The sequence below is a fragment of the Oryzias latipes genome, chromosome 10 (genome assembly GCF_002234675.1).
Source record: "Oryzias latipes chromosome 10, ASM223467v1".
In the NCBI taxonomy this organism is placed as follows: domain Eukaryota; kingdom Metazoa; phylum Chordata; class Actinopteri; order Beloniformes; family Adrianichthyidae; genus Oryzias; species Oryzias latipes.
In genome coordinates, this window is record NC_019868.2 from 28,455,762 (window position 1) to 28,468,448 (window position 12,687).

Here is a 12,687-nt window from a genome sequence, read left to right on the forward strand (position 1 = left end):
CTTCTTTCTCCACGATCTGCAGACAAACCCGACAGCAGATGGCAAACAGACTGTAAACACATGCTGCATGCATCTGTGCGGAAACGGCGTGCAGATCGCGGACGGCGTGTTTGTTTAACCGCATGATGTGCTGCTTTCATTCTGCTGCAGCTTCACTTTGCTGCCAAACAGCAGCAGAGGTCAGGCCTCCGGTTAAAGGCCGTCTTCTCTCGGCTGAAGCGGAGCTCGCTGACAGCCAAAATGAAAAACCGGCAGAGCCGTCAAGAGACAAGATCTTTGAACCGCAGATCTGCCAGCGCCGCTCAGGTGACGAGATGACTGACAGGTTTGCTCTGCGCCAACCAGGAGGGAACCGCAGAAGCAGCCTCCTACATGCGCACGCACGTGCACATGGGGTTCTTTAAAAAGTGCATTCCTCCCACCAAGATGAAAAGCTTCAGGTGCTGCATGACACAAAAAAAGTCCAGAAAATTCTACAAGGAAAGGTTCTGTGTTCCTCAGTTTTATGGATTATAAAAGAGCTGGAAAAGATCAGAACCTCCTGTAACCCTTGTGCTATCCTATGACCCCCCCCCCCCTTCCATTGACGTGTTCTCCCTACCATGACAAAGGTGGATAAAGGTGGAAAGATTTCATGTAATCCATGGACACCAGTGAAGATCACAAATCATTGAAAAAAAAGGTTCAGAGCACTGTCTAGTGGGTCTAGATGACCCCACTCCCAATGGTAAAGTGCCTAGGATAGCACAAGGGTTAAAGATGTTCAGAAAAAAGACCTTTGCAGTTTCAAGGAAGTGAGTTCAGTGGAAGAATCAGAAAATTCTGTATTTTTTTGCCATTTCTACCTTCAGCAGGACAGGCAATAAACTCCTCTGTCCTCCTCCATCACACTTTATTGGATTGAAGCAAACTTCTCTGTCTTTAACTTCAGCATTTTTCTCACTTCAACTTTTTTTTCATATTTATTTATTTTTTTATCTGACACAATGTTGATGAATCCTGTCAGGTTTAATTTGATCAATTTAAAAAAAAAAGGGAAAGTTTTGAACATCAACAGTTTGATTGTGTGTATACCAAAAGTATTAATAAATAACATATAAGTAATAAAATCTAGGTTTTAGGTTCTTTACAAACAAAATGAAAAAGGCAAAGTTTGGCTCGAATAACTATGTTGGCCTGAAACGACTGCAGGTTTAAGTTTTTCTTGGGCTATAAGTTGAATCTGCACAGCTACAGCTCCACGGCTGCATCTGCGTAGCTTTGCATCTGCATCTGCAGATGCTTAGTTGCATCTGCAGATGCAGATGCAACTAAGCATCTGCATCTGCAGATGCTTAGTTGCATCTGCATGGCTGCCTCTGTATGGTTTTGTCTGCACAGCTGCATCAGCTGAGCTACAGCTGCACAGTTGCATCTGCACAGCTGCTTTTGCATGGTTATGTTACAGACAAAGAGACAGAGATTTGTTTTTAGTCTTTTCCTAGAAGTCACATCTTAATTAAAATTTGGCTTTTAATCCAACAATTATAATCTAAACACAGACAATTTTTTTGTCTTGCACAAATTCTAATTAAAAAGTAGTATTTCTCAGAAATACGTCACCTTTTATGTCTAATACTAAGAACAAGAAGTTGTTTTGTTTTTGCAATAATACTTATAAATTTGGAGTTTTGTTTGAATGAATGGACGTTCTGTGTCTGTGGCCTGACAGTCACTGCAGCTTCAAACTCCAGCCCTGAACCGTAACGAGTGGAACAAGAAAAAAGAAGAAGATGATGATGATGATAATAGACGTTCCCGACAATTTGAAACTGCAGTTGGTGAAAAACACGTTTTGCAAAGACTGGATGCAAACTGTATCTCATCCAAGGGAAGGTGGATGCCTCTATGCTGAAATCAAACATTCTGCTTCCATCACAGAAAAACAAACAAACGAGGCCTCAGTTTAGTTGAAGTGAGGATGACAAGTGCAGCAGCAGCAGCACAGAGGAACGGTGTTTTCATGGTAAATGGTAAATGGCGTATACTTATATAGCGCTTTTCTACCAACAAGGCCCAAAGCGCTTTACAGTCACAGACCCATTCACACACTGGTGGCGGCTCCGCTGCCGAACACTGGCGCCAACCTCCCACCAGAGGCAAGGTGGAGTTCAGTGTCTAGCCCAAGGACACTTCGACTCATGGCCGTGCAAGGCGGGAATCAAACCTGCAATCTTACGATCATGGGTCGACCGCCCTACCGCTGCACCACGGCCACGACGTTGATGGCGTCCTCTGGCCTGCAGCTTTATCCTTCTGCTGCTGCCTCCATAACCCCACACAGCCCTGCTTTCCAGCCATCAGGCCAGCCTGTGTGCGTCTTTCCTGCTTAGTCCACTTCCTGTTGTTGCATCTTCATTAATCCTCTCTCAGGTGTCACTTTGCTTCAGAACAACGTGTTAAAATGACATGTTATAAAACACCTTGAATCAGAATACCTCTGTTCCTTCCAATTACAGACACTGATGGGTCAAACTTAAAGAATAGAAAACTCAGTTGCAGCGTTTTTGCCGTTTTCTCGCTTGCAGAGCATGCGTCTGTAATTACTGGTGTCAGATTTTCCAGAGAGCTATCATGTCTGCCTCTTTTGAGACAGGCGAAAAGAGTCTGACAGTGAGTGCTTACGTAAAACTGCAGGATTAGACCAGCAGTTAATGAAGCGTCACTCAAACTCCCCTTGAGTTGGCTCAGAAAAAAAAAAAACAGGATGTGAATGTTGTCGCAGCAGGAAACTCACACAGATATTTCACATATTTAACAAAGTGTTGACCATGTTTCTAAAGCACAAGAATCCATCACCTAAATGAGATGCACCCCAGAAGAGAATGATGGCTTCAGCAAGATGGAGCTCTGCTTTATTTATGAATATCCACAGCAAATCTGACTGCAGCAGTCAATCAGCGTTTTTCTGGTTGATAGTTCCCGTCACGGATTAGCAGGTGGAAAAAAAACCCCGCCCTTTTTCCTCAAAGTTTTGTCAGTTTCTTGATGAGTTAGATAAATACTTGGTTGATCCAGTCGATCAGATCGTTTTTCTCTGATCGTGACTTGGCAGCAGTCTGACTTTGACAGTTGTAGAAGACGTCCAGGTCCTCTGATGTCAGGAAATGTGTGAAGAACGGAGCAGCCACAGGGGGAGGGACGGCAGTACAGGTTGGTTTATTCCCCAAGTGAAACTCATAAATGTGGCTGTCGTGCTGCTCAGCAGAAACCTTTTTTAAAGTTTCATCGGGAAGGAGAGGTTTTAGTTTTGAAGGACCGGAGTTTTCAGGTGTTCAGTGGTGAGCAGTGGATGCAGTTTATTTTGCACTGAGAGAAACCGGACTAAGGTCTTGTTTGGTTACTTCAAGGATGACATGGGTCCCACCTCCGAACAACAAGCTAATTAAAGAAAGTAGGTGGGGCTACAGCTAAAACTATCAATAGATAAGCAGAGGTGGAAGAAGACGTAAAAGCTTTGATTCTTTTGACAAATATTTAGAGGAAATCATTAGTTCAAGAGGTAAATTTTTGTACCTGTCTGGTTTTGTGTGTAAATGTAAATGTCATGCAGCCACTAACTGCATTTGGCACATATCGCACGGAGGAAAATTGGTGAATATATGTGGAAGAAGTGAGAAAAGTTGTGTTTCTTTATGTGAAATTTTCACAGATGTGTCACAAATAAACCAAGCAAAGAGCATTTGGGCCAAAATCTGCACATCAATTAGGTAATTCTGTAGATGCTTGAAAAGTCTGTTAACCTACGTGGAAAGATACAGACCTTTGAAAAGCTCAAAGCCGAATCCACAGAAAGAAAGCCTCAACGGACATCTGCGCACATCGACAATGACAAACGCAAGAAACACGTATGAATGACGTATACAATGCATGGATCACAAAAGACCACCGAAATTTCAAGGGTGGAAAATGCGCAAATTGTACGTAGTGGCTGTGTGAGACGGTCTTAATCAAAAGCTGACATTAGGACTTTTTCATCCTCCTATTGCATTCTGGGTAATGGTTAGACCAAACGTTGCCAAAGGGAATCTGATAAGGCAGAACGATGCGACTGCACGACAGGAGACGCCGCACCGCATGTTCTCACGCTCTGATCTTCCACCACTCATGACCACATGGTACCGTCTGAGGGAGGAGCTCTCCACCAACAGAGAGGCGGGGCTAATAAGGCATTTCCAGGAAATAAAATAACGTTTTTGTTTTTTTGAAATTTAGTTATGTCTGTGTTGTTTTGACCTCAGACAAACAGCAAACTGGTCACAGTGAAAATTTAACTGACTTTTTGTTTTTCTGGTAGAGCAGTGTGGGCGTGGCCGACTATTTAAAGGACTCATTTGATAGGTGTGGTCAAGTTAGCATATTTTCCTACCATTAAGATTTAGATGTAACTTTTAGATTGTACATCTTGAATAAACATAAATATTGGAAAAAAAAAACCATAAATATTTCGATTTTGCATCAATCATCAAAATCAATGTTTAAATTAAATCTGTTTTTAAAGTTAATTTTTAACATTTTGATTTATGTTTAGATATAGGATCTGAATAGATTAAAAATGTAACATTCAAATATATTTTTAGCAGTCTTCTTTTGCATTAATGTTTACTTGCATATTTATCATTCCAATCGGGCCTTAAATGACACTTTCTTGTAGTAAAATCTGATATAAAATTAGGAAAATGCAGCAGTGTGAACGAAACAATTCTTTCGTGCGAACGAAAATAATTGTTCACAGTTTAATAAACTTTGCACTCAGAATCTGCCCTTTCCAAGGGGCAGCAACTGTCTACAATGAATTTATGAATAGCTTGTAAAGATCGCCCCATATTTGGTCACGCTTTAGATTGGGGGGGGGGGGGGGGGGGCTGCAAAACACTCAATAAACTGTTAATAACAACACTGTTAATATATTTATTAATCCCATACAAGCAATTTATGAATAGCTTGTGAATAGGAGTAACGAATGCTAAAGCAGCTTAATGCCACATTACTAATGCTTGTTAATGTCTTATAAGTAGTTTATTAAAGAAATTTTAATGTATTTATAAACAGCTTATTTAAACTTGTAAGTCAGTTGTAAGACATTTACAAATCCTAATTAATGTACTTTTAAGCAGCTTACTAAAACACTACTAGTGCTTGTTAATGTCTTATAAGTAGTTTATTAAGGACTCGTATTATAAAGTGTTACCCATTTATTTATTTTAAAAAGCACAAAAGGATCGTTAATCATGTCTCCATGTCTGCGTTCATTCACATCCCGGTACGGTCTCCGTCCTGCCGCAAAAGCCGCTTTCGGCCGCTACTTCCGTGTCTCTGTGACCCACATGCAGTCAAGAGGGGAAAATAAAAAAAAGATTGATCGATTTATTATTGTCTATTTATTAACATCCGAAGGCTACATGCTACGTATCCCATCATGCATCACACATATCCCATAATGCATATCGACCAATCACCTTGGCCTGTAACTGTGATGCGTTCATAGACAATAAGACAAATGATGGGCTATGAAGCAAGTCCTGAATATTATTATTCCTAAACCATAATAACCCATACCTGCCCGAATGCCAGCATGACCAGCAAAAGAGCTCTGAAGCGGAGCTAGGTCCAGTAGGTGAAGCAGGAAGCTTGGGCATCCAAAATCTTATGATATTTTTCTAATTTTCATAGAGACAGTAATAAATCGATTTTCCCCTCTTGAACGAACGTGGGTCACAGAGACACAGAAGTAGCGGCAGAAAGCGGCTTTTGTGGCAGGACGGACAGCGTACCGGGATGTGAATGAACGCAGACATGGAGACATGATTAACAATGCTTTTGTGATTTTTAAAATAAATAAATATGATCTCTAAACATCCTCTGTGTCTTCAATGCAATGTAATGAGAAACACACACACAGAAATGTGAAGGAATCTGCTGTAAATCCAAATATTACTCACATCCGTGTTTATGAAGCTAGGAGCTAAGTCCGGTAGGCGAATGCCTATATTAAGATATTAATTTGTGGGAACGAAATATATTTTATTTTATCTATGTCAGGACACGGGCTCCGTACTTATTGTATGAATTCAGAGCACAAATGAAACATTTATGCTGCTGATTGATAACAGTTCAGTCAGCCTGAAAGCTGATTTTAGACCATTTTCCTGAAAATGAAAGGTGATCGTTCTAAAAACCTTTTAGGTTTAAGTTGCTTTCAAATTTTGATCGTGTGTATTCGTTTTTTCAAAAAGCAACTTTTACTCAGAATAGATCAATAAAATGATCAGACTGGGCTCTGATTGGTTGGATTGCTGTAATATCTAACAAGTAATTGTATAGTCACCCCTAATTTGAAAGCTCATTTTCTGAGAGCTATATATTTCAGAATTACCGGTTAAACAATCCACCTGAGATCCACAGAACATTTATTTTTCTGCTCATGAACCCAGAGACAGTCTCTGAGCCATCCCTGTTTTTTCACTGCACAATCAGAGGACTCTGCTGAGCAGGTCGCGGTTCAGGACAGGCGAGTGTTTGTGAGAGCCGTCCTTCCTGAAAAGCTTCCACTCGTTTGCGAGGAGCGTTTCTTTCTGGTCAGTGTGATGTTTTCGGTGTTTGTGCGCCAAAGATAGAAACAAACAATGACCGTGGCATTGTCACTTACATAACCGAGCAACACCGGGTTCCCACATTAGGGTTCGCTCAGTTTTTACAGCTGTGCACAGAGGGAAGCAGATCAAGGTGCGCGACGTGTGCTTCACATAAGCCCACGTATTATCCAGACTGAAGAAAAGATCAGTCAAATAATAAGAGATGCTCAGCTCGTCCTCCAGCGGGTGTTAAAGCTTCTCTCAGTTGACGATTCTCTGTCAAGTTTCAAGAGCTTTTGCTTTAATGGGTTTCCAGTCTAAACTAATGAAATGTAAATCAGCCTGCAGGGTTCTCCTCCCAAACTGCTGAATCTCCAAAAGTCCAGTAACCTTACAGAAAAGGAGCTGGTGGCCACGGTTCCTGAATCTACTGAAAGTTTGGGTCGTGTTAAATCCAAGGACAAAGTCAAAGAGCAAGATTTGTGGTCAAGACAAGAACCATGAGGTTATTATGTCAGAGAGCATTAAAAAAACAGGATACTTCCTCTTTAGAATGAACATTTTATCCCCAAAGGAGGTCAAAGATAATCTTATCTGCTAAAACAAGTCACTCAAGGACATTTTTAGACAGATGCATTACATTAATGATCAGAAGTCAGATTTGATCCCATTGTTTCAACTGAAAGTCCCTCACTGTTTTTTCATGTTTTCCTGTTTATCAGAAATCAGTGTTGTCACATCAACAAGGATTTTGTTTCAATTCTTTAGATGAGAGCAGAAGGAAAAAACCTCACATGCAGGGTTGGTCTTATATTTTCATTTTCTAAGCATCGTCTCTGGTACTGGTGATGTCAATAGCCAACTTTGAAGTTACGTTTCCACAGAGTTCATGCATCAGGGGCGTCCGGTTTCCGTGTTAAGGTGATGTACAGACACGATCAGAGGTCCTGTGGGTCAACCTGAGCGTCCCAAGCAGCATTTTTACAGGCTTCTGCTGGTTCAGCAACTAACCGTGCAATGTTCCAGAGTTCAAATATCTGGTCTCACATGAAGAATTCATGCCAGCCAATCAGGAACTCAGCTTTGATGATACAATCAGTGGGTGGGGGCAGTGGTTAGCCCTCTTGCCTCACAGCAAGAAAGCCCCCGAAGTCCCGGCTGGGGGACCTGAACCAGAACACCAATGGGGGACCTTTCTGTGTGGAGTTTGCATGTCCCCCCCGTGCATGCGTGGGTTCTCTCCGGGGTCTCCGGCTCCCTCCCACCATCCAAAAACATTAATTGGTTAATCTAAATTGTCCCTAGGTGTGGATAGGCTCCAGCAGCCCCGTGACCCCAAAAGGGAATAAACAGAAGAAGATGAATTAATGAATCATTGGGTGGAGTCCAAAGCTTACGTGGAGGAAATAATCTGATTGTTCTCCTCCAAAGGTTTTGATATTTTTCTTATACGTTACCAACAATAATGAAAAGTTTCTCTAGTTTTGTTTTTATGTTTCCGTCCTCGCACTAATGCGGGACAGGAAGTCGTCAAACTGGGGTCACAGAGAGACGGTACCGCTGAAAGCGCCCGTCGTTCAGACGCAGCTCCTGCTGTAGACGGTGAAGCTCACCCTACTGGGAAAGTCTCTGAATGGTGTCAGGAACCAAGACATGGCTACTAATGCTAAAACTAATGCTTTTGTAGAACTCTTTAAAATCAATAAATAACGATATACAGTCAATGCTCTCATGTAGCGATGAGGCTAAAGATTATTCAGACTGTAGCTCCTCCCACATGCGTCAGGAGCGTCAAGTGTTTGGTGTGAACGCAGCATAAGTCTTCTATAAAGAGAAAAGCTAAACAATCTGCACTCTGGCCGGTAAAGTTTATATAACTTTAAAAAAAGATGCTAAGAATCAGATTATGTTAAAGAAAAATGAATGATTATATTATAAACTTTTTCCCATCCCTTTCAAAGCAATCATTTATACTCTATTTGAAAAAACTAATATTTAATAGATTGAATGGATGTTTACGTGCAAATATGTCTTTGTTGATGTTTATTTATGTGTATATATATATATATATATATATATATATATATATATATATATATATATATATATATATATATATATATATATATATATATATATATATATACATAAATAAACATCAACTAATATATATATATTTACAGTACAGACCAAAAGTTTGGCCACACCTTCCCATTCATTTGAATGAGCAGGAGTGTCCAAACTTTTGGTCTGTATTGTGCGTATGTTTATATATATATATATATATATATATATATATATATATATATATATATATATATATATACATATATATATATATATATATATATATATATATGTGTGTGTGTGGACATATAAATGTGTGTTTGTACGTAACTTTTTAAAAATGTTCTAATCAATCCCTGACAAAATATTCTCACAGAATTGGATATATCTTGGTATATATTTATATATTTTTGTTTGTTTGTCTCCTTTAGTTTGTTTTGTTGTGATTGCTTGAAATAAACCAAATCCAAAGCCTGACAGGAACACGGCCTCACCTGTCCAGAGCGATGCAGCACAGGTGAAGGATGGAGGCAGTGGTCAGCAGGACGTCCAGCGACGTCCGCACCAAGCAGAAGGTCTCTCCGTAGATCCAGTGCTGGTGGACCAGCTCGATGGCGCCGAACGGCATCACCAAGACCGACACAAGCAGGTCAGCGAACGCCAGAGACACGATGAAATAGTTGGTCTTGATTTTCCTGGTGGGCAGAGAGAAAAACGGAGGAGGGGCTTGGTAAACGAGGAACTTAATGACAAACAGGAAGTTGCTGCATGTTGAGTAGGAGTGAGGACAAGAACATTTTTCAGCGTTTTCTTTAAAAAAAAAAAAAAGGTTAAATTGTAGATAAAAGGCAGTGACTCTTGCAGATCCGGACAGGAATAACTCCACTGCTGAGTGGCCTCAGCCTCACAGAGCCTCATTGTGGCTCAAACGGACTCGCTGTCGGAGTTTGTGTTGGTTTGGAGGACGGCCATTCAGGAGATTCATTGAAAGGCAATTATAGAAAAACAACAAAGGAGGCCTCTGCAATCACAACAACACACAAAACAAGCCTTAGTCCCCCCCACATCCTCATTTGTAAGAGTTATTGTGAGGGAAATAATCAATATGACAAGTTTTAAATAAATAAATACAGCTTTGCTTAAGAATCAAGCACCGTGGGATCATGGGAAATGTAGCATGGTAATTATTTGTGCAGTTTCTCACAGTTCTTTGAGCCTAAATACCTGTTAAACAACCCTCGAAGGTCAAAAGAAGATGAATAACTGGCATTTTTTTCTTTGACACAAAATCTTTTTTTGGGGGGAAAAAGTCAAGTCAAGGAAAAAATACAAGGATACTTTATACATCCATTAAATGAACTTATTATTTAAACAAACATGAATACTTGCAAAAACCAAGTTTCAAAAACTCAAATCTCCTCAGGAAAAATATCTGAATTTACGGATGAGAAAAACATTTCTTTAAAGTATATTTTTTTATTTTAGTAAAATCATCCTTTGCAGTTTTTGTGTTAAACTGTCTTTTAGCATCTGCTTACAATCATCACAATTCACTTGTAAGGCAAACCACAAACCAAAAATGTACATTTCAAGTAAAAGAGGGACAAATAAAAACCTTTAGTCAAAGACAAAGACGATGCTAACACTTGAATTGCAAAACATTTAAAAACATAAAAAAAAGTCCTTTTATGTCAGACAAAAAAAAAAAAAAAGAGATGCATCCTTGTGATTTTTGAAAACTAGGTCAGGATTTGGGGTCTGGTTCTGTTCAGGTCCAGTAAATTCCACCTGACACATTTTTCTTGCTCCAACTGGACATGTTAGCCACCGATTAGCAACATGTTTTGTAAAAGAAAAGAAAAAACAGAAGTAAATACATTCAATTAAACCTAAATGTGTCTTTCTTTAACATTCATGTGGGACAACCTGCTCACTTTAACCACGACCCGGGACCAATAAGGCTGGATGGTCCGTGGTCCCCCCCCCCCGAGCAGCTTCCAGGTGTGAACAGTTTGCTCACAGGTAGACCGCCTCAAAAGCAGACGGACAAGGACAGAGTGGGCGTGGTTTCATCTTTAAACACAACTTTTGTTTTTATTGACATTGATCAAAATACCTAGTCATAAACCTCCTTACCTCCTTATTCTGTCAAAGTTTAACAGTGAATGAACAACCTTTGTTCACTGTCCGGCTGCTTTCACCTTTAAACACTTTTAATTAAATAAAAAGTTTCCGTGTTTTTTCCTTTTAAAGTGATGCTGAATTAATGCGAGTCCTGGATTAAATGGTGCGTTGACAAATAGTCACATGGCATGAAGGGGATGATGCTGCGTTCACACCCTGCGCTAAATTCACATGGGCTGCCCCACTTCTGCCTGTCCAAAAATGTCTTCATAGGATTGACCCCCACCTGCGTGTGGGAGGAGCTACTGCCCGATGTTTTTAGCCTGATTGCCACATGGGGTGGTGTCTATGTTCATCTCAATTACAATGCATGGAAGACCCGGATAACTGTTAAAGATCTGGTTCATTTTATTTAAAGATTTCTACAAAAAAAATGGCGTCTCTATTTCCGGTTCGTGACATCATTCAGAGAATCTCCCGGTACCGTGAGCTTCACTCCCGCTGCCACAGCCGCTTCTGCGTCTTTCCATCTCTCTGTGGCCCAGTTTGAAAATTAGGGGACCTTTTCTGTTTTCGTTCCCATGAAGGTAAGACAAATGTCACAAGGTTCAGGAGGCCCGAGCAGCTTGGCTCTCCATCCCGCAGCGGTTCTGTGTCTGAACGCCAGCTCGCCTCACCTGTCCATGGTGCACCCGACTTCACCCAACAGCAGCCGGGGCGAGTTCTGGCAACCCCGAAAGGGAAACGGCGGAATTAAAAAATGCCACAAAGTTGAGTCCACGACTGGCTGACGCAATGCAGCGGCTTGCCGAGGTTCAAACATTTTTAAGTCTGACCGCTGCGCCCGTCCCTGAAATCGCGCCACAGGACCTCAGATGGCGTCTGTACTATGGACTTCACATTAAAAATGGCTGCCTTCAGTGTGACGCAGCATTAGACCCACAGTTAATGTTTCCACAAGTCTGAAACAAACACCAAACCTTCTGTTACTCCACTAAACCGAATCGTGGGTTTACCTAAAAAGTATCGAACAATTGTGCTAAATTTAAGAATCGTTTTGGGAATTTTTTAGTTTTCTTCATTACACAAAAAAATTATCAAACCGAAAAAACCCCCAAAATTAAGGCTTGAACCAAATCATGGGGAAAGTGAGTCATTGCAGTCTTAGTACAGGTGCTCGGTGCACACCTATGAATGAAAACAGGTAAAATAATAATACAATTCTGCTTGTTTCCATCCCTCTGCGTCTCTGTTTTCATTCCACCGTTTGGATTGCAATCACGAGGCGTAGAAGGTGGTGCAGCCTGCAGCCGTCAGAAGCGTTTCAGTTCTGTGTGGGGAACACTCAGAGTAAAAACCGCCACTTTAAAGTTTACTCTGTGGCTAAAAGAAAAACACAAGTGAGCGGCCGTAAGGCTAAAGGTCAGATCAGATTGAATGTTTTTGTGCCTCTGAAAGGTAAAATAATACAGAAAATAACCCTTTTGTTCTGCTACTTGCATGAGCAAAAGAACGTCAGGTTAAAGGAGAAGACGTTTTAGGACGGAGAAGGTAAAACCAGGAGAAAGATTAGGCAGACACAGGCAAAAGAAATGAGGTTCAGGAAAACGCCGCTGTGATTACGGATCTATCCTCAGAGGTTCTGCGTGGTAACGCTCCTCTCTGTTAGCAGCACAGCTGTGGAGCAAACTTCTGCAGGAATACGGGTTATAAAACATGACGAAATCTCCTCAAGTAAGATTTGAGCAAAGAAGAACTGTAGAGAGATGATTGTGGTGGAACACAGGAAGAATACGTCGAGTGAGGAGTACAGCTGCTTCTCCTCCTCACTCATGCATGAACAGACTCAAGTAAAGAGAAAAACATGTGGGAGTTTTAACAT

The 12,687-nt window shown here is 40.8% G+C and overlaps 1 protein-coding gene across 2 annotated transcripts in view; it reads right to left on the reverse strand.

Moving 5' to 3' along the window:
• The window catches only part of LOC101173638 (5-hydroxytryptamine receptor 4), a 180,681-nt gene that overhangs the window by 54,122 nt on the left and 113,872 nt on the right, over positions 1 to 12,687 (reverse strand). For both annotated transcript variants that reach the window (XM_011480564.3, XM_011480562.3), the window contains exon 4: positions 9,176 to 9,376. In XM_011480564.3, the coding sequence (XP_011478866.1) occupies positions 9,176 to 9,376 (201 nt within the window). The remainder of the gene's footprint in view (positions 1 to 9,175; positions 9,377 to 12,687) is intronic.